This window comes from Balaenoptera borealis (assembly GCF_965194805.1).
Source record: "Balaenoptera borealis genome assembly, chromosome: 9".
Lineage (NCBI taxonomy): Eukaryota > Metazoa > Chordata > Mammalia > Artiodactyla > Balaenopteridae > Balaenoptera > Balaenoptera borealis.
Window position 1 is genome coordinate 107,392,605 of NC_138873.1, and position 20,706 is coordinate 107,413,310.

The following is a 20,706-nucleotide window of genomic DNA, read 5'->3' on the forward strand; positions in this document are numbered from 1 at the left end:
ACTCTCAGAACAGGGAGCAAGGGTCCCTTCTGGTCAATAGAACTTCTTCCTTCACGTCTTATTCTTGTAGGTGATTACTTCCAGGAATGGGCTGTTTCTTTTTTCCATGGATTTTTGGCAAAGCATGAATGATGACAGTGTTGGTAAATGAAAAATAAAAATTTTCACTACTCAAAATCAGAAACATAAAGAGACTGTGCAGACTTTGTATACTTACAGGGTGGTGATGTGAGAAAGCCTTTCTGGGGAAATGGCATGTAAATCTAGATGTGGAGGACAAAAAAAGGGTTATTCAAGTAAAGAACAGGAAGTAAAGCGGTTGAAGAAAGGGAGCAGCATTATATAGGTCTGGAGACTGGGCAGAAACAGGTTTGGGATGCATGGAGAAGTCTGCTGAGCCTGGAGTAGAGAGAGTGGGAGACAGGATCGCTCAAGAGAGAGTGGGGAGACAGGAAGGGGCTGGATCACGCTTGACCTGCAGCTGCCAACTGCTCTCTGGATTAGGGATGCATGACTGTCCTGGGCTGTGCCATTTTAATCCTAATGGTGTGTCCCTGCTTCCTTGCTTAGCCTTTAAGCCTCTCTTATGATCCCTCTATATTTCAAGTCAGAACCACCACCATTCCTGAAAGCTTTCAGTTCTCCTTATTAACTCTGTTCCTTGGGGCCTGTCTCTGCCTCTCAGTGCCCAGGCATTTGCTGCTTGGTTAGGAGGAGGAGAACACGTTTCTTGTGGCTTAGATATCTCAGATCATGAGCCTAATCTACAACTCTCTTTCAATAAGAAATTCAGCAAAAGTACATGCTAAGATGTGCTTCAATATATTTATAGAAAATTGTATACAGTCCTTGAGAAATTTGTCAAGTGGAAGCCAACCAGATATAGAAAGAAGAATTACATACTTATCGCTTTTCATAAAATTGAGTGTCCTGACTGGTGTGAGGTGATACCTCATTGTAGTTTTGATTTGCATTTCTCTAATGATTAGTGATGTTGAGAATTTCTTCATGTGCCTCTTGGCCATCTGTACGTCTTCTTTGGAGAAATGTCTATTTCGGTCTTCCACCCATTTTTTGATTGGGTTGTTTGGTTTTTTGTGTTTTTTTTTGATATTGAGCTCCATGAGCTGTTTGTATATTTTGGAGATTAATCCTTTGTCCGTTGCTTCATTTGTAAATATTTTCTCCCATTCTGAGGGTTGTCTTTTGTCTTGTTTATGGTTTCCTTTGCTGTGCAAAAACTTTTAAGTTTAATTAGGTCCCATTTGTTTATTTTTGTTTTTATTTTCATTACTCTAGGAGATCTGTCATACAGAGTGAAGTAAGTCAGAAAGAGAAAAACAAATATTGTATATTAACGCATGTATGTGGAATCTAGAAAAATGGTACAGATGAACCTATTTCCAGGGCAGGAATAGAGATGCAGACGTAGAGAACAGACTTGTATAGACATATATACACTACCAGGTGTAAAATAGCTAGCTAGTGGGAACCTGCTGTATAGCACAGGGAGCTCAGCTCCGTGCTCGGTGATGACCTAGAGGGGTGGGAGGGTGGGAGGGAGGTCCAAGAGGGAGAGGATATATGTACACATATAGCTGATTCACTTCGTTGTACAACAGAAACTAACACGACATCATAAAGCAATTATACTCCAATAAGAAAGAAAATCGAGTGCCCTTTTAGTCTCACGTGGCCAAATCTAGGACTTGCACTTTGAATGGGGCAGAGGCAGCGATGTTTCTCTTTACGACACGCGTTCGCTGTGCTGATTTTCATAATACTTCCTGCCGAGGAAAACCAGAGTCCTGCTTCCTGCCCATGGTGTCCCACAGCCGTTTGCTCAGGGTCTCCCACGTGGTGAGTGTCTCATCATCACAACACTGAAACCCCTCCCAGCAGAGGACGTTCTTAGGAAGGAGAGCTTTCTGCTGAACAAATCACGGGCCATAATGTGGCTATAAATACAAATCATGCAGCCAGTCGTGAAAAGATAACACAAAGGGAATAAAATCATAAAGCTGCCATATATTGAGCACTTAGCGTGTGTCAGATACTGTGCTGAAAATTAGCTCCGAGCGTCACAGCTGCTCTGCCCTGCAGGTGTTAACATCTCTGCCTTACAGGCTAGATAGAGAACGTAGGCAGAGGTGGGCAACGTTAGCCCCAGTACCACACAGGTTATAAATGTTGGGGGAATTTTTAAAGCAGGTCTGCCTAGTTCAAGCTCCAAACTCAGACTCTGCCAAGGACACTCAATTTTTCAAACCAATCTAGGCCGTAGAGATCAGGACTTGATCAAAACAAAACAGAAACCTGTCAGATACAATTCAGGGGCTAAGGGGCTTGATCCACAAATCATCAAAAGAGAGGTCTGACCATAGGTAACAGAGCTCTTGAAAAACTCTAGAAGTTGTGCATCTGCTGCCGTGGAAGTTGCTTTATACTTTTCTCAAAAATTCAGTCAAGTGGCCTGAAAGGTCATGAGTCCCCTCTTCAAAATGCTGTTCTGTTTGGTTCTGCTTTGTTCCGTCTGTCAGTCTGATATTTGAGCAAATGTATAAGTGAATCGATATATCGAAGTACATTTTTTTCAATGTGTGTGAGACAGATTAGAGCAGGGTCAACTCAGAGGAATGATGCTTGAGTCTTGTTGGAGAAACCGAGGTGTACTGGCTTTGTGATTTCATTGTTTCCTTTAAGTTAGGACTTTATTAACCACCTGCTGTGGGCAAGGCATTGCATGCGATGAGGATACACTGAGGAACAAGCAAAGCTCGGTATCCCCGTAAATGCCCCTCCCCCTCCCCCATCTGGGACGTTGAGGCTTAGCCCCTGTCCCCCTACACGAACCCACAACTGACCATTTCCAAATTCAATCCACAGGGAGACAGAAGGAGGGCTTTATGCTGTGCGGCGTTCCCATGCACATTTAGTCAAGCATGATTTATTGGCCTTGGAAAATAGTACAGCCGCCTTTCTTAGACTCTCTGCTTACTAGAATGTATATTTTAATAATCTGTAGTTTTTTATGTATGCCCTCTGGTGATTTTGAAACACCGAACTCTGAATTTATCGTTTTGATCAAGGAATCGCGTGTGCTCACTGGCCTTGACGTACGGCGCAGAGCTGCTGACCCGCTGTCAGTAAAACACGCTTTGTGCAATGTTTTCCCAGAAACGGCGATGCATTGGCACAAATTGCTTCCCATTCTTGCGGTACCCTTGTTAGGAGCAGCATGCATTTTGCATGAGAGCAGGCAGGGGCTAGGACGCAGGCGCGGTCGTGGACCCCAGCAAGGCTGACGGCGTGAAAGGGGATGAAATCTGCTCCTTTTCTCTCACTAGCACCACGTCCCCTACTGAGTTCACCAGCCACAGGCAATCGGAGAACTCTGAAGGTTAATTCTTTCTGCCCATACGTAGAGTTACAGCTCAGTGGACAAAGCCCTTGAAATGTTATCACCCCAGCCAGGACATTTTAAGTGGAAAAAATGGCTGGTAGTACAAAAAGGTTAAACGAATTAGAAAACGGGTCTCAAACAGACTTGCCGGTTGTTTTTTTTTTTTTTTTTTTTTTTTTTTTTCAAGAGTTGCCTAAAATATTCTGTAACTTTTATAGAGGTTGTGACTCGAAACATGTTTCAGCCGTATGATTGCTGGGAACTATTAAAATGAATAGCACAAATAGGGCCATTAAATATAGATGCGAACAGATTCAAACCCCAAGAGAAAATGAAGCTGCTTTGGTTTTTCTTCTAAAAACACGCAGGTGGATTTCTTTGGAATTGGAGTAAAGGCCTATTTTGAAAAGCTTGCTGGATAGGGAAGAAGGCTGAGGAGGCTAAACAGTTGTGACTACCTGGCCCCCAACCCCTGAAGGGAGACCTGTCCTAAGCGAAGGTATCAGCATAAGGCGGTGCTTCCGCTCATAACATACAGACCAGCTAGACGAGATGGGCTCCGAGGACAAAAGCAAGGGACCGCCATCCGTGTAGCTTCAGACAGATGCCAAGGCTTCACTTTACACTTCTTAGGTCTCCTGTGACCCCATGTCCCTGGCACCCTGGTTTTCCTCTCCTGGCTCACAGCGAGTGTGAGAGGATAGGAAGGTCTCTCTTTGGTGCAGATCCCTCGTGTGTGACGTGCGTACTAACACAGACGACGCGGATGTGTGGGAAACAAAAGGCAAACGTTGAGAGGTGCCTGTCTGCCTGGAAAGGGAAAACCGAAACTCATCGCAGGCACTGCTGGAACATGTTAAAGCCAATGTGTTTCCGACAGTTAGTTAGGGGCAAGGGGGATGACAAGGATTTGGACATCCCTGCAGTTTGGCTTGCTGCAAAAGGCAGGGGAATTAAGAATGATAATTTGAAAATAGCCAAGACTTACGGAGCACTTACCATGCAGGGACTTGAAAAATGTCATGTCGTCTTTACAATAAGTAGTGGTAAATGTTAAAGTAAAAGAGCCAGGAAGGGCAGAGCCAGGATCCAACAGAGGAAGCCTTCACTGGCCTCAGCTTTGCCCGTGGCCTGTGCCTTCACTGTGATGCCCTTCGACCCAGCAGTGTGAGTAGCAATCGTTCCTCACAGGGAACTGGACGACTTTAATAAGACAAACACAGGGGACTCTCTTACAGGAGCTTACAAAGAGAGTTTCTTTGTAAGGAATAATTATACGGTGGCGTGACAGAGTAGAATGCAGAGCATATAACTGTGATGGAAAGTGAGTGTTGTGCCTATTCTGATGTCTTCTGAATACGTGACGTTCTCTAGAAATCCCAGAATCATGTTGCTGAGAGAGGGTCCTCAGAGATCTTCTAGGATAGCATGTTAGGGTCATCAAGCAGTATGGCAAAGTGTTTATACCCTCAGCACAGGATCAGTTCAAACAGATGTTGTTGGAAAGGATATTCCCTCATGTAACATTAAACCTTTTATCTAATTTAATTTACAGAACTTCTTTCAAATAGTTAGCAACCTTCTAGATGAAGACAACAAGGAAAAATGGGAAGATGCACAACAGGTAAAGCTGGAGTTATTTCGGAACTTAAAATGAAGTTGGTTAAATAAGGTTTCATAATATGTGAAAAAAGTAATGGCTTGCTATTCCAAGAACATAAAAGGAAAAATTTTAAAGTCATTCTAGATTATCTCATACTAATTTTAGAGAAAACAAGTGACCTCCTTTATCATAACAATCTATGGAATCCATGATATTTAAAACATGAAAAAACAGAGCAGGTTTAAGTAATGTTTAACTTTAAGGTATTAATACATAATGACTCTATGCCTTACCCATCATTTTCTTTCCAGTCTACAGACTATAGGAAAAACAGCTAATCTAAAAGGACACATTGCAAACTAAACTGTGGGAGTACTAACTAGTAAAATCATTTGTATTTACTCTGTTATGTGTAATCTGAATTATGTATACAGATGTGCATTTTGATTCAAAGCTAAGAGTTGTAAAAATGAGTTCTCATTAAAAGAAATGTATTCTGCTTTTTTTCTCTTTCTGCTAAGCATGGTAACTGTAGCAAGTAGCCTTATTGGTTTAGTTATTGTTTTAAAAATGCCTGGCCCTGCCATTTGTGCTAAACTCACTGACACATGCTTAATACTAATTTTTTCTAAATCACAGAAAAAGTGAGTTAGAAGTTAAGAAAGGGAGAATAAGCATGTTTTTAAAAATCCTGTGGAAATTTAATTTAAAAGTTTTCTACTTGACCCTTGTTAAAAATTCCGCGAGAACAATGCAATATTGAAAATGAGTATTTATTGAGGTTCAAGTGGACCCTCTGTCTCCCTTTCCCTTTTTAATCATATTCTGGGCCTTCAGGAGTAAAGCATGCCCTTTATTTCTATTATCATAGGAACTCTATGGATAGACTCTAAAAATAGTCCAGTGTGGGACCACCTCATTATCAGGTACAAGTGCTGTGCTTCTGGCCATAGCAAGAAAAAAAAAAAAGAATCACTCCTTAGGTCAAGACACTGAATCTATCTTTTCCTACTAGTTTGAGTTATGTATTTGCCCTTGGCTTCATTCTAGAGGAGAACTTCCTTCACTCACTGTGACAAAATGGTGTCTTTCTTTAGAATACACTGCAGAGGCTAAGTACATGTTTGTAGAGTGCTGGAGACTATTAATTATGGATATATTTAGGACAAATGTATAATACCCTATTTAAAACAAGACTGCAATCCATCAGATGGTGTTATTTACTGCAAGGTCCCAACTTGAGCAAATAATGAACAGTGGCAGCAGAACTTTTTGTCAATGGAAAATCCTGAATCCATAATCCACCTATTTACTTGTGATTTTGAGTTAACTATATTCTTATCTTTTAAATATGTTTCAGTAGTGATGATCCTTAATGCTTCTTTGAAGTAACTATTTGAAATAAAAGCAACTATTCTGTAGTGGTGTTTTCATAAATGCAGCCACGTGGTAAATGAGCCTCCAAGTTTTTGGCACAAAGGGTGAACTCTTCAGAAATAAGAGCTGCTTAAAATCTACCAAAGATAATCCTTTGTCTATTTTAGAGGAATAGTCTCAACAAAATATAATATAAAGCATAGCTCTGTGTGCATTTGGAAGACTAGCTGAGTAAAAGGGTGAATATTGACGTCGGAAGGGATTTGCCATAAGAACGCACACTTTTGGACAATAAACAGTGTCATTTCGTAGTTTGTTCACTACATATAAACCCCAGTTATGAAGGATGAAACTATGTTTAGCTAAAGCATCCTACTAAAAACACAGTATACTAAAGTGAAAAAAAAAAGGCTGCATTCTATATAGCACTGTGTTATACACCATCATTGTAGTTGGGAATGGACGGTCCCTTTCAATCATGATAATTGTGATCATCAGTATCTCCTTTTTATACTGAACGCTCCTGTGTCTCTCCAGGAGTGCATGAATTGTGGCCACTGAGCCAGATCCAGGCTGGCACCTGTTTTGTAAATAAAGTTTGGGATCATAGCCACAGTACCTATGGCTGCTATGGTACAGCAAGGACACAGCTGAGTTGTTCAGCAGAGACCCCATGCTCCACAAAGCCACTCTCTGACCCGTTACAGAAAAAAAAAAAAAAAAAAAAATCAGCCCCAGCTCTACGACATTTGAAAACTGTTGGGAAACATATAACTACAAACAAAATCTGCTGCCGCCCTAGAAAACCTCTCCCCAAAGTAGACAGGAAAGAAAACAGTTTCATTATTGAATAGGCATTAAGCCAGAAGTGATGTGCATCACAGGTAGTTCACTAAGAGATGCAAAGACAGAGAAACCTCACCCTTTAATACAGACAAGCGGATGTTCAACTCATTACACACGTGTTCTCGAGGTAAACAGTAGCTAGTTCTCAAGTAAGAGGACTTTAGGTAGTTCATCCTAAATGCACTGGGTCATTGGGGTGACCACCTTGTTAGTTCATTGGCTTTATCCAAAGGAAAAATGAGCTCTGATATCTTAATGACTGCGGGCAGTTTTGCAACTCAGAGCGAGGCACCTGCTTAAGTCAGGGTCTAACCCTCACACCGCCCCTCCCACCGCACAGCAGTCTGGATGATTACTTTCCACGGAGAGACATCCCTGGGTCTTTAAGCTGGGAAGAGGCTATTTAAATTTCAAAAAGGTTTACATGCATTTCAAAGAGACAGAGAAAGAATTTAACCATTACAAGTTTTCTAAAGTAAATGCTCTTAAGTGAGGGGAGCAAGGGGTTAGGGAGGGAGTCTCTTCTCTATTTTCAACAGGGAGGATTAAGCCTCTTCTTTTTAATGTGTATTTACCCACACACTACACATACTCATAGACACACACACCTACGCAAAAATAGAAGAAAAAATACAGTAGCAGCAGGAAGTTTGGAGCTGATGGAAATTTCACACACATTTTTGGAATGGGGAGGAAATTTCACACACATTTTGGGAATGGAATAGGCAAGCAATAGCATTTGTCCCCAAATCTTCCTGAAATTAAAAAAAAATTACAACTATCTATGCCATACGTTTCTAACTGTAATAACCATTGTTCATGTCTTCAACCATATGTGAGTAAGTATATGATGCATTCGAGGTGTCTGATTTTTGGATGGGTGCGGCCACAAGCTCCTGTAAAATATACACACTGTGCCTGCTGGCCACCCTGCCCGACGTGTCTTTCTGCTAATCAGAGTGTCTCTCCCCCTTCTGCACAAGCCTTTGCAAATACAAAGCCATTAAAATTCTCTAATCCACTTAAATTTTTCATGGCTCGAAGCTGCAGTGGTGCTGAATGGCTAAAAGCAATGAACGTAACTTCAAAAGACTTTCTGCTTTAATCTGGTTATATAATGCAGGCTGACTTTGTCAACATGATGGGTTACACATGCTAAAATTCATCTGTCTTTGCAAATGGACCTCACATTCCACTCACTATGAGCTATTGCCAGAATCAGGTCATCTTTAAGCAAACACTCATCTGTTTGCAGTGTATGAGGCGGATGGTGCTGGGCGTGTCTTACATATGTACATGTGAAACACCTATACTAGAGCTGTTTTATGATCCTGCAAGTATTGCCAATGCTATTATTCATATAGCAGCTATTACAATTATTAGAAATAAATGTCTCTCCCAAGATAGTTATTTTGCAGTGAACTTAATAGTCTGTAAATATTCATGATGGCAATAATAATTATTTTTTCTCCCAGTGTTCATCATACAGATACTAAGTAAAAAAAAATGTAAAGAGCCCCCAAATTTCAGTGTTTGTTCTATGTTATATTTAAGTGAGGAAAGGAACCCATCAAATGTAAAGACATGCTACTTCTAAGTGTACAATCTGTTACATATTTTGAGTTTTCTTGGATTTATGAAGGATTAATCATGGCATCGTATCACCTCCAGAGTTCTTGCTGTCTGACATTTGATGTCATTCTCAACTGTTAGTTCAAAAAATATACAACTGTTAGATGGGTTAAAAAATAAATTAATAAATAAAAATTTAAAAGTAAAATAAAATGATTAAAAATAATTTTAAAAAGTAAAAAAAAAAAAATACAGCTGCTGCTAGTTGGAGAAATGTCTTCAAATAAATCAGAGCTCATTTATGGTCTCATTGTGTCTTTTTAAAATTCCAGTTATATATTCTATTATATAGATTTTTAAAAATTCCATCTAACCTTTGCTTATTTTTGTAGATTTATCCGGGCTCAATAGAGTTAATGCAGGTGATTGAAGATTTTATACACATTGTTGGAATGGGGATGATGGACTTTCAGAATTCATACTTAATGACTGGAAATGTAGGTAAGAAATAGGATGTTTTCCCAAAATCTGACTGAATTTTTAAAAAAATTTGCAAGTATCTGAGTCATACATTTCTAAGTGTGGTACCCATTGTTCATATCTTTGAGTCTACATGAGTAATGTATTGTGGATATTTGGTGTCTGATTTTTCAATGGGCCAACAACATATGCACTATAGACACATACCTACACACACACATTCGCATGCATCTGAGTGTATTTGTATACATTTATTTAAGCATACTTGTATTTATCTGCACACGTATATAGCAAATGTTTATTGCTATCCAATCTCATGTTGAAAATATATAGTATATACTATGTGATTATATAAAAAAATAAGTCTTCGTGGTCTCGCAAACACTGTTCATGAAGATGCCGAGTCACTTTCTTGCTAGGGGTCCCAAAGAAGTGCTGAATCTCCATAAGGGTGGGACGCTTCAGAGACCTTTAGGGGTCATTGTCACAATGCTGCTGCCGCCGAAGTTTTCTTGAGTAACTTTCAGGACACGGTGCGTCTCTCGAGTCTCTAGTAGATTCTGTAATATCAGCACACGTAAAGTGAAAACATCTTTCTTCCTTTAGCTGTCTATAACATTGTCTCTTATAAGGAGGAATTACACAGAGAAGCAAAATCCACAGGGCCTCGTACAGTGCTACAATTATTGTACATTCAGCCAACAGCGATTATGTGAACCAAATGGCGCATTTCTTTTTGTAGTTAGAAAAACTGCAAGAACAAAGAAATATTCTTCCTAAATAGTATATGCATTGAGTTGATACAGGTTTACAGTTTTATTTCTTTACAACTTCCTCTTGTGATGTTACTATGACTCAGATTTTCTTTCACTGTCATGTTTTAGCAATCTTCACATAAAGACTACTAACTGTAGATAAAGATGTGTTTAAATCAATATCTTACCTCACATTCTTATTCAAAGGATGTTTAAGTTTTAGTTTCTAGATCAGGAAGAGACCTAACTTCGTGGAGGGATTAACTAGGGGAGTTCACATGGTATAAAACATAACATTTTTATGATTACAGCTTTGGTGGTTCGTTTTATACTTGATTTCTTTGGAAGGTCCTTTAGTCCTATAACAACTCATTTGATTCTGAGATATATTCCGCCAGGGTGACCTCAACTTGTAACTGGTAATAGCTAACTACCGGTAATATTCTTCAGTTGAAGAGAACGTGTGTAATGGAGACCTCAAAGGTCTGCAGACGGTTCCATGCCCACATGCCACCTTCATGCAGCTTGAGGCCTTACGAGTTAGAGTTATGCCTTAATCCACTTTCCAGAGGTGGTGGAGGGCCCAGACTTTTCCCAAGAGTAGATGTCCAGCAGCTTGCGCTGGTTCAGGAATGAAGGGAGCTGTCCTTGCTATGGGCAATGAGAAGAAAAAGTGACTGAAAATAATATCTTTATTGAAGGATGAATTCAGAAATCAGAGAAAATCCAAATTAAATGTCCATTCCAAAAGTGGCTGGGCAAAGAGAGGAAAGGTAAAATCCGTGGAAAAAGGGGGTAGCATGTTGGGCTATGAGTTTGGAGCACATGGAAGGAAAGCCCTAGAGAGATTCTGGGGACGCTGGTCATTCAAGATGGAACCACTCTTCTAAGGGCCTATGACTTTTTTTGGGAGGAAGGAACCAGGAAAGCTGCTATGCCAGATTGGACAATAGTAATTTACAAGAAAAACAGAGGGGGAAAAAGCAAAGGGCTATTGTTTTCTTGATTTTTGTCAATGTGTTAGCACCTAATTCTAAAACACATGGCTAATTAAAAGTATTATCAGATCAAAACATGGCACTTGTTCAGAATGTGTTTGGAAAAAAACTTTAAAAACCAAAACCATTCTCAGAGTCTAGTAACTTAAATTTGAACTTAAAGTAGACTGTTTGAATAACAGCATACCAAATGCCCTATAGTACTAGTATTATTTACGACAAAAATTCCATAAATATCCATAAATTGCAAATCTTTACTCCTTTTTACCTTTCTTTTGACTTACCAAAATTGTATTTTTGAAAAATTTGTGTATTTTTTTGTGTTAAAATTATGCTTTGCCTAGGTTTGCCTACTTCCTTTATCATCACTAAACTTTAAGAAGTATATTAAGCATAGTGACAAAGCAATTTAATGCTGCAAATAAAACCAATATTGTCCTATATTGTCTTCAGTCTTGTGTAAGGACAGTGTGATTGTTTGGCCCTCCGATCGCTTCACTGGTTATCCATATAGGAAAAGGTTATATTCTGTGAATAAGTATCCCAAACATTATTACACCACCCAAAAGAGATTTTATTTATTTTGCTTTCTCCGAATACCAGGGACTGACTTACTGTTGTTTGATGACCAGAAGAAGGTTATTCTCAATAATATTTAAGAATTTTCCAAAGTATATCCATATATTAGTCAGAATTCTCCAGAGAAACAGAACCAATAGGATATCTGTAGGTACATAGAAATAGATTTATTTTGGGAGATTGGTTCATGCAATTTCAGCAGCTGAGAAGTTCCAAGATCCGTTCTGTGCAAGCTGGAGGCCCAGAAAGCTGATGGTGTCATTCTAGTCCAAACCCGAAGGCTTGAGGACCAGGAAAGCCAATGGTGTTAAGTCCCACTTTGAATTCAAAGACCTAAGAATCAAGAGCGCTGATGTCCAAGGGCAGGAGAAAATGGATGTCCAGCATAAGCAGAGAGCATATTCACCCTTCCTCTGACGTTTTGTTCTATTCAGGCCCTCAATGGATGGGACAATGCCCACCTGCATTGGTGAGCAAGAGCTTTACTCAGTCTACTGATTCAAATGCTAGTCTCTTCCAGAAATACCCTCACAGACACACCCAGAAATGTCGTTTAACCAGCCATCTGGGTATCCCTCTCCCAGTCAAGTTGACGCATAAAATTAACCATCGCAATCCACTCGTACCAAATTGGGTAATATAAATAATAATCACTTACTATTCACATTCTTCATGTTATCCAATTTGATACTAGTATATGTAAAGCATGGCTATAGTGTTGTGTCGGATATGTCCAATGTTTTTGGACAAGGACACACAGAGAGAATAATTTGCAGTGACAACTTGTAAACTGTGTGAGTTGGCATTTGTTTTATGTCCTAAGTCCAAATATTAATTATCCAACATCGAGCTTACACACACACACACACACACACACACACACACACATGCTTACAGGCTCAGAGACACACATACACACAGCACGTTAGGGATAAATAGAGACTAGGTAACTAAGAAAGTTTGTTTATTGCTTATGCCCATTTTTTTTTTCAGTGGGTTGGAATAAGACTCCTTAACGACGGGGGTGGGTGGTGGTGTGATGAATTTGGAGATTGGGATTGACATGTATACACTAATATGTATAAAATAGATAACTCATAAGAACCTGCTGTATAAAAAAATAAATAAAATAAAATTCAAAAAAAAAGACTCCTTAAAGAACTTCAAAAGATCATCATGTCTTATAGAGACTATGAATATTTTTTATAAAGCCTGTATGCACAGCACCTCACTTTTCGTGAATATAGATAAGCTCTTGAAGAAAGAGACAGAGTTGAATAACCACAAATAAGAGAAAGACCATACAATTTAATAAGAGAGTCTCAGAACCTTTCAGATAGCTTATTTTATTTCAGCTTTAAATAGTTTTGGGCTTTCTGTTTTCTGGTTCCTGGTTTTGATAGAAAGGGCTGGGAGCAGAGATGGTGCTGTTAGAATCACATACATAGCAGATAGAATACCTGAAACAATAAAGAAAAAGAAGTTCTGAAAGAACCTGGCAGAGTGGAGCCCATATGGTGGGAACAGCATTATTCATCAAGATAAAAGTTTCTGTAATCTGATTAAGATGGCAGGACAATGAGTGACATGTCTTGGAAAGATTTTCTTCCCCAATAATTCAAATGAAAAGTTTTGAAGCTTCTTTTATCTGAAAAGTGTCCCTACCTGTATCAGCTTTTTTTTTTTTTTTTTTTTTTTAGAGATTGGAGCTTATTTATTTATTTACTTTTGGCTGTGTTGGGTCTTTGTTTCTGTGTGAGGGCTTTCTCTAGTTGCGGCAAGCGGGGACCACTCTTCATCGCGGTGCGCGGACCTCTCACTGTCGCGGCCTCTCTTGTTGTGGAGCACAAGCTCCAGAGCGCAGGTTCAGTAGTTGTGGCTCACGGGCCTAGTTGCTCCGTGGCACGTGGGATCCTCCTAGGCCAGGGCTCAAACCCGTGTCCCCTGCCTTGGCAGGCAGAGTCTCAACCACTGCGCCACCAGGGAAGCCCTGTATCAGCTTTTGATAACTGAAATGCTCTTATATGCTAACTATGAGCAGGTTGGTATAAATGTGAGCATGTTCATTGTGGGAGGGAACAGGTCCATAGCTTTGATCAATTTCTCAAACGACTTATGACCTCAAAAATTTATTAACACAAGCCTTGGAAAAAAGTATTCTATGAACAAAGAAAGATGTTAAACAAGCCAATGCAGTTATAAAGTAATTGAATATTTTTCATATCACATATGAATATGACATTCAAAATAGACACATGATAAATTATAATGAATAAAATTTAGTGAGCACTTAGTAAACACTACTAAATAGCTTACATAATTACTCAATAAATGAATGAATATGAAAAATTGATGTGCTACAGAGAGATTTAAATTTTCAGTATGCCTCAGTTTATCATAGAGTTGTATTCTACATGTTCTAAATATGCTGTACAGGCAAGTGATTTTCTTCAGTGAAAAAAGTGAATTTTTCAATATATTTTTAAAATATTTATTATCGATTAGGTCAGGGGGACTATATCTTAATATTATTTAATGTGAGTTCAAGTTATTTTTCTTCAACAAGAATATTTCTTGAAGAGTGTTTAAACTGACTTTCTACCCTTTCTCTCCAAACATTTCCTCTTCAGTTCTTTTCAGCCCCATTCTTCTCTCATCACTTTCCTGAAATTCCCCTCAGAAAAGCCTTCTGGAAACTCCCAATTGCCAAATTAAACCCACACTGTCTCTTGAAACTGTCCATTCTTTTAACATTTGTGTATGTATTATATTATAAAATAGAATTAAGGGATAAAAATTACTCATGACTCAGAGATATTTAGAATTTTTGGAGGCAGTAACGTAAAACAAAGCAGAGTATGCACTGAAGGGGAGACAAGCACATTGTTTGAGGCCCAGCTGTTTGCAGTTCCCAAGACAGAACAGGATGTATGCGACCTCACCTGATTGGAGTGACAGGGCAAGTGCATGGATGACAGCTGCTCTAGAGCGTTTGTCTAAAGTTGCGGCAGAGTGTTTTATAGTTTTTTATTATGATTTTAGTCATCTATTTTCCATAATCACTTCAAGTTGTGTATTGTGTTTGCCTTATTTATTGGTAAGAATAGCCTATTCTTTAGAAATTAAGTGTTTTAGTTTTGGACTTAAAACCTGAATTGTGTTCACCAAACTGAATTCAAGGAGGATATGTCATGTGATGAATGTTGCAGCCCACTGACTGTGTTCAATTAAAAACAAAAAGAATTTATTTCTTACTATAAGCAAAGCCTTTCCTTAGTGATTCAGGTCATTAAACGAATAAGCTTCTCATCTACAAAGAGTTTGTAATCCAGTTGTGGGCATAAAACAACTACATAGATGAATAAAATACCAAACGCACTTTGGTGTGTGTCATGGAAACCAAATGTTAGAGATTCATTCCGAGAGATGTTGTGTAAGGAACTAGAAAATGTTCTTAAAGAAGGAATCATCTACAATCAGTGTAGATGTTGAAGGATGGCTGGATTGTTGACAGTTCAACCTGAGGCACAGTGAGTGGCAAGGAGATGGTGACATTCCAGAACATTATGTCACTAATGTTTCTAATGTTTGTCACTAATGTTTCTTTTAGCAAAAACAGTATAGAGTTGTCCAAGTTGAGATAGTGCTTAGGGGATACGTGGTCTATTTTGATAAAGACACCTATGTATGGAAGTAAAGGAAATGAAATAAACTTGGAGAGGCATGCTGAGACATGGTGTAACATGATTCCCGATTCCAAAGACAGTAGGGAGCTCCTGAGGCTTCATGGATGGGTGAGAGCTGTGCCTTGGAAAGACACAGGTTACAGCAGAGATAAAGTTTGTTGAGATTGAAACATATTTTAAACACAGAGACCAGAAGGCTTTTTATAATAAACCTTGCAGGAGATAATGAAGACGGGAGTTAGCGGTAGTAAGAATAGAAACCAAAATGTAGTTATCAGTTTGAGACTCTGAGGGTAGAAATGATGGCATTCTGTAACTGAATGTGGTGTCAGAGAGAAGGGAGGAATTGGGATTATATTTATTCAATGAACATTTGAGAGTGTCTTTCACATATTAATGTTTAGATGCAAATGTACCTCTCAAGTGGAAAAATAAAATGTGGTCTTGGGTTTTGGTAGAGAAGTCAAATTGATGATATACCCTTGGTAGTCAACTGCATACAAGTGATGGTTGAAGCCAGAAAAGCTTTTTCAATTATCAGGACAGTAATAAGAGGGGTAAGATGGAAGATGATGCCTATATTTAAAATGAAAAAAATCCTGACTATGTGTGGTGATGGATGTTAACCAGACTTATTGTGGTCATCGTTTCACTATATATAAAAATACTGAATCATTATGTTGTGCATCTGAAACTAATGTTATATGTCAATTATATCTGTATATATGACTATGGAGAGGTCTCTAGGATATATTATTACCTGAAAAAGTATGTATAGTAATAAACCACGTTAAGAAACATATTTTGTTTGCAAATAAAATTTACACATTATACTAGGAAGAGGTCATGTACGTTATAGAATAGAAATCAATGTTGAGGGAAAAAAAAAAAAACAACAACAAAGAATCGTTACAGGTATCAGAATAAGAATAGTCAGAGGTAGTAGGTATAAGGAGTTCCAGAACAGGGCAGTAGAAAATCAGTGGCATGTAATTAATAGGAGAGAGAGAACATTTCAGAACAAATACTGTAGTTAGTATCAATTGCTAATAAAGTTCAGAGTAGTGGAGTTAAGAAAAATCTTATGTGATTGCTGGTGGTAAAACATAAAAGTTCTCCAAGAAAAGTGCAGATACAATGAACAAGATCTAAATTTCCAAGCTCTTTAGGTGCTTTCAATGGATTTACCCATAACATTTTGATACAATTATCTCTAAGAATTTAGTTTGCACAGATCATTGTTGCTACATCCACTTAACACTATCTCACAACAGTTCCTTAGGAACTCTTCAAAGTTGACAATATCAGATTAAAAAAGGAATACTGTTAGGCTAAGAAAGTCTCAAGATACAGAATATTAAAGTTATTAGCTGTAAGGAATTTCAGAAGTCACCTCTATATACACCCTTAGAGATAGAATATTCTGGAAAGTATAGTTTCAGTTTTTCTCTAGTAATCCAATAGGGCTAGTGCCTTGAAAACATTAATGGTAAGACATTTTTCTCTGCCAAGCTAAATATCACTGTCTATTCTTGGTTTAGAAATATGAAATGCTGGGCTTTTCGGAATGAACGTTCACACTTGGTGTTTTCTGAAATCGAATCCAAATTCAATCTTAAGAATGGCATAATGCAATTTTGACATCTCCTTTCTCTCCACAATGCTGTCTCATCAACATCAAACCTATGTTATTTCTTACACTCACTGGTAAATTTAATCATTCCTTTAGAGAATATCTTGTTCTTCAATTGAGAAACCCGTCTTCAATCTGATGATGTAGTTATAAAAATAAAGTGGCTTCTCTTTCTAGGCCTATTTTCCTTTCTGTCACTGCTTCATTTTGTGGTTCATACATCTCCATCACTTGTTTAACTTCCTTTCTTTGGAAAAAAGATGCCTGTAGTGAGTTGACACTGAGCCTGAAAAATACACCATTTAACATCTTTTTGTTGTTTATCTGTAGCACCTGACGTTGCTTCAGTCAGCTAGACTTGAGTCTGGAAGTGTCAGATTCTACCTCCTCTGCCTGGCTCGCTACACTTTTTCTTGCTAGACTTGTGAAGCAAATGGTGTGTATTTCTGTAGGTCAGAAAGAACAAATTAAAAATACCTGTGTGTGTGTGTGTGTGTTTTTTTAATGATACTAACATACTGGTTCCCTTGAGAAAATAAATAGTTCAAGCAGCATTTTAAAACTATGGCTTGGAATAATATGCGGCATTGAGTTCTTTGATTATTTCTCACTTAATAGGAATTATCTTATTGCATTTTCTATGATACAGTTATTCCAAATGGTTGGGGTGAAGCGCTCTGGGGAGGCTGCTAAGAAAGGGCCATACCAGACTCTTCTAGTGGTAGGAAAGACATAGTCCTTATGGGGATATGATGGGCTCCCTTCCACCCAACTGAGAACCCCATTTAGATGCTCCCTAGTGTCGGTGTAATAGTTTGGTAATAACTCATGGATTTAATTGGCTTTAAGAGGGTGCCAGGTTCTGTTTTAGGTTCTGGGGATTTCTCAGTGAACAAATCGAATGAAGCTCTTGCTCTCATGGAACTTGTGTTTTGTGGCAGGGACAGATGTCAGTCAAGCACCCTCTAACATGCCCAGTGGTTCTAAGTGATGTGAAGACAAGTCATCCTGAAGGGGGACAGAGAGGGGAGAGTGGAGGGGAGGGATGGTCGGGAATAAGTGCTAGTTGAGTATATACCTGGATGCCTTGAGACCATGAGGCACGGTGACATGTGGGGACAGACTATCTCCATCAGAAGGAACCAGCGCAAAGGCCATGATGCGTCCACGAGCTTGGCATCGTAGAGGCCTGGAGGAGGCCGCTGATGGTAGAGTGGCTGACAGAGAGGCTGTGAGAGGTGGAAGGGGAGTGAGAACCAGACTGTGGAGGGCGTTTGACTGTAGGTCTCTGAACGAGATGCAAAACCACTCAAGGATTTGAGCAGAAAAGCAACCGGATCTGGTATATGTCCTGAAAGGACCATTCTGACTATGGACTGTCGGGGGTATGAGTGCATACAGGGCGACGGGAGGGTAATTATGGCAATAGGCCAGGCGAGAGAGCTCTGTGCTTTGGACCAGATTCCAGGGGAAATAGTGGGAAGAGACCAGATGCTGGAGGTATTTTAATGGTACGTCTGACCGAGTTTAATGATGGCTAGAAATAGGGTGTGCAAGAAAGAGATTGTCAAGGGAATGTTTCCACTACATCTCCAAGAACCCAACTACAAAAACAAGAGAGGTTAATTTCCAAATCTCTATACTATAAACAAATGTCATAAACCTCCTTTGGTGGCCGTTTAAATGTCTCTAAAATTTAGGATCCAAAGCAATCTCTTTGGTTTATTTTTTCCTTAAAGTATTTTCATCGAGATATAATTGACATATAACATTGCATCAGTTTTAGGTATACAACATAATGATTTGATATATGTATATATTGTGAAATGATTAACATAATCACTTTAGTTAACGTTCATCACCACACATAGGTACAATTTTTTTTCTTGGGTGAGAATTTTTAATATCTGCTCTCTTAGCAACTTTCAAATATATAATAGACAGTTGTTGATTATAGTCACCATGCTGTTTCTTTTTTATGTAGTCTTGTTCCTGAGTCCAACACAAATACTTGCTCTTGCAGTTTAAGCAATTCTATCCTTTGAAGCCATGAGCATTCTGTCATCATTACACCCTCTGAATCCTTGGTCAAAAGCTAGAATGAAATTGTTCATTAAAATGACTTTTTTAAAGCTGACAGATTGAGCTGCCAGTTAACACATGAAATAAATTCTACCTTTCCTACCATTTTTGTATTTTTTCTTCTATTTATAAAGTCCTGGGACCTCAAGAATGGAAGAACACTATGGATCAACTAAGTCCAGCCATAAACTTGTCAGCTTCATCTTACTTAAAACTATTTTGTATTTTTTTAGTTTTTTTTTGAAAATAAATAATAAATAAAAGTTTATTATCCAAGTTGCAAAGATCTTTGCAAAGGTCTTTGCAAACCTTTATCTCTCCAATTTAAAAAAATGTTATTTCTACTAGTAATACTTACATAATTACAACCCTGGACCTCAACATGGAAAACCCTCATCATGTCATAGTGTTTCAAATTAACAGTAGGTCTGTGTTCTTTTAGAAAGTAACTGGGGTAAAAATAGTTACATAATAGTTACATAGTTACATATAATAATGGTTACATAGTTACATAATTGTTACATAGTTACATAGTTCCAGGTTTATCTATCTAATCTGCTTTATACAGCCACACTCAAGGACACAATTATTCATGGAGTCATTATTAAATAGTACTTCTTGTTCATGAAAAAACTTGAACTAGAAAACATTGTTAATAGCTGTTCTTTCTCATTTTGAGTAACCTAGATGCCCTAAACTTTCCCTCTAGTGCCCCTGTACTCTGCCAACTGCTAGCTCTAATCCTATCTACTGCTCTGCTGTGAATCTCTCACATGGTCTCTGGATCTTGAATAGTTTTTACTTCTTTACCCTGGTTTAATTTACTGTTAAGAAAGAATAGAGTCTTTTCCATTATGGTTTATTACAGGAGGTTGAATATAGTTCCCTGTGCTATACAGTAGGACCTTGTTGTTTATTCATTCTATATATACTAGTTTAAATCTGCTAATCCCAAACTCCCAATCCATCCCTCCCCTGCCCCCAAAAAATATGAAAAAGAATATATATTAAAAAAGAAATAATAGAGAGTCTACATGTTGCTACTTGGCATGCCTCCTTTCTTATAGTACTTTATGTGTACATCATCTGAGTATCCATTTAATGAAAATTCCTTAGAATCAGACAGTGACTGTTATTCTAAGAAACCCTTTTCAGAAGTGCCATTTGAGTACAATGCATAGGAAAATGTTTTTATTTGTTTGTTTCTACTTTTATTCCTCAGGCTTTCCAAGAAAAGCTTTGGTAAAGCATCCCTTGTATTATAGAGTGTTTCCCAAATTAACGCTTTCACAAATACTCAAGATACAACCTTGCTGCCAGAGCGTTAAGGACACCCACGCGATGTGTTCTCATCAGTGCTTTCCATTCAGAGTGGACGCATTTTTATCCCTTTGCATCTTAGTAATTGAAAGTTAAAGATTTGTTTCATTATCTTGCTCAGCCAACCACACGCTAACCTACTTCTGTCATATAAAGAACTTCACTGTAGCTTTTGATATGACTCTAGGGAAATCTTACTCATGTATTCTGTATTTCTGCATCAAAGTAAAATGAGGGTTAACCTTTAGATGCCTGAATGATGTTTTTTTCTGAATCTTTTATAACATATCTTGGCCAGTGAAAATTTTGTGAACTTATTTGTCATTCATTCGTTCTCCATCCCTTCAGTAACTGTCTGGGGGAGAATGCCTA

At 38.4% G+C, this 20,706-nt stretch overlaps 1 protein-coding gene across 3 annotated transcripts in view; it reads left to right on the forward strand.

Annotated features, from left to right (window-relative positions):
* Window positions 1–20,706, forward strand: part of ADGRB3 (adhesion G protein-coupled receptor B3) — a 790,409-nt gene that overhangs the window by 384,336 nt on the left and 385,367 nt on the right. For all 3 annotated transcript variants that reach the window (XM_082405028.1, XM_082405030.1, XM_082405029.1), the window contains 2 exons: window positions 4,959–5,027; window positions 9,194–9,302. In XM_082405028.1, coding sequence (XP_082261154.1) covers window positions 4,959–5,027; window positions 9,194–9,302 — 178 coding nt within the window. The remainder of the gene's footprint in view (window positions 1–4,958; window positions 5,028–9,193; window positions 9,303–20,706) is intronic.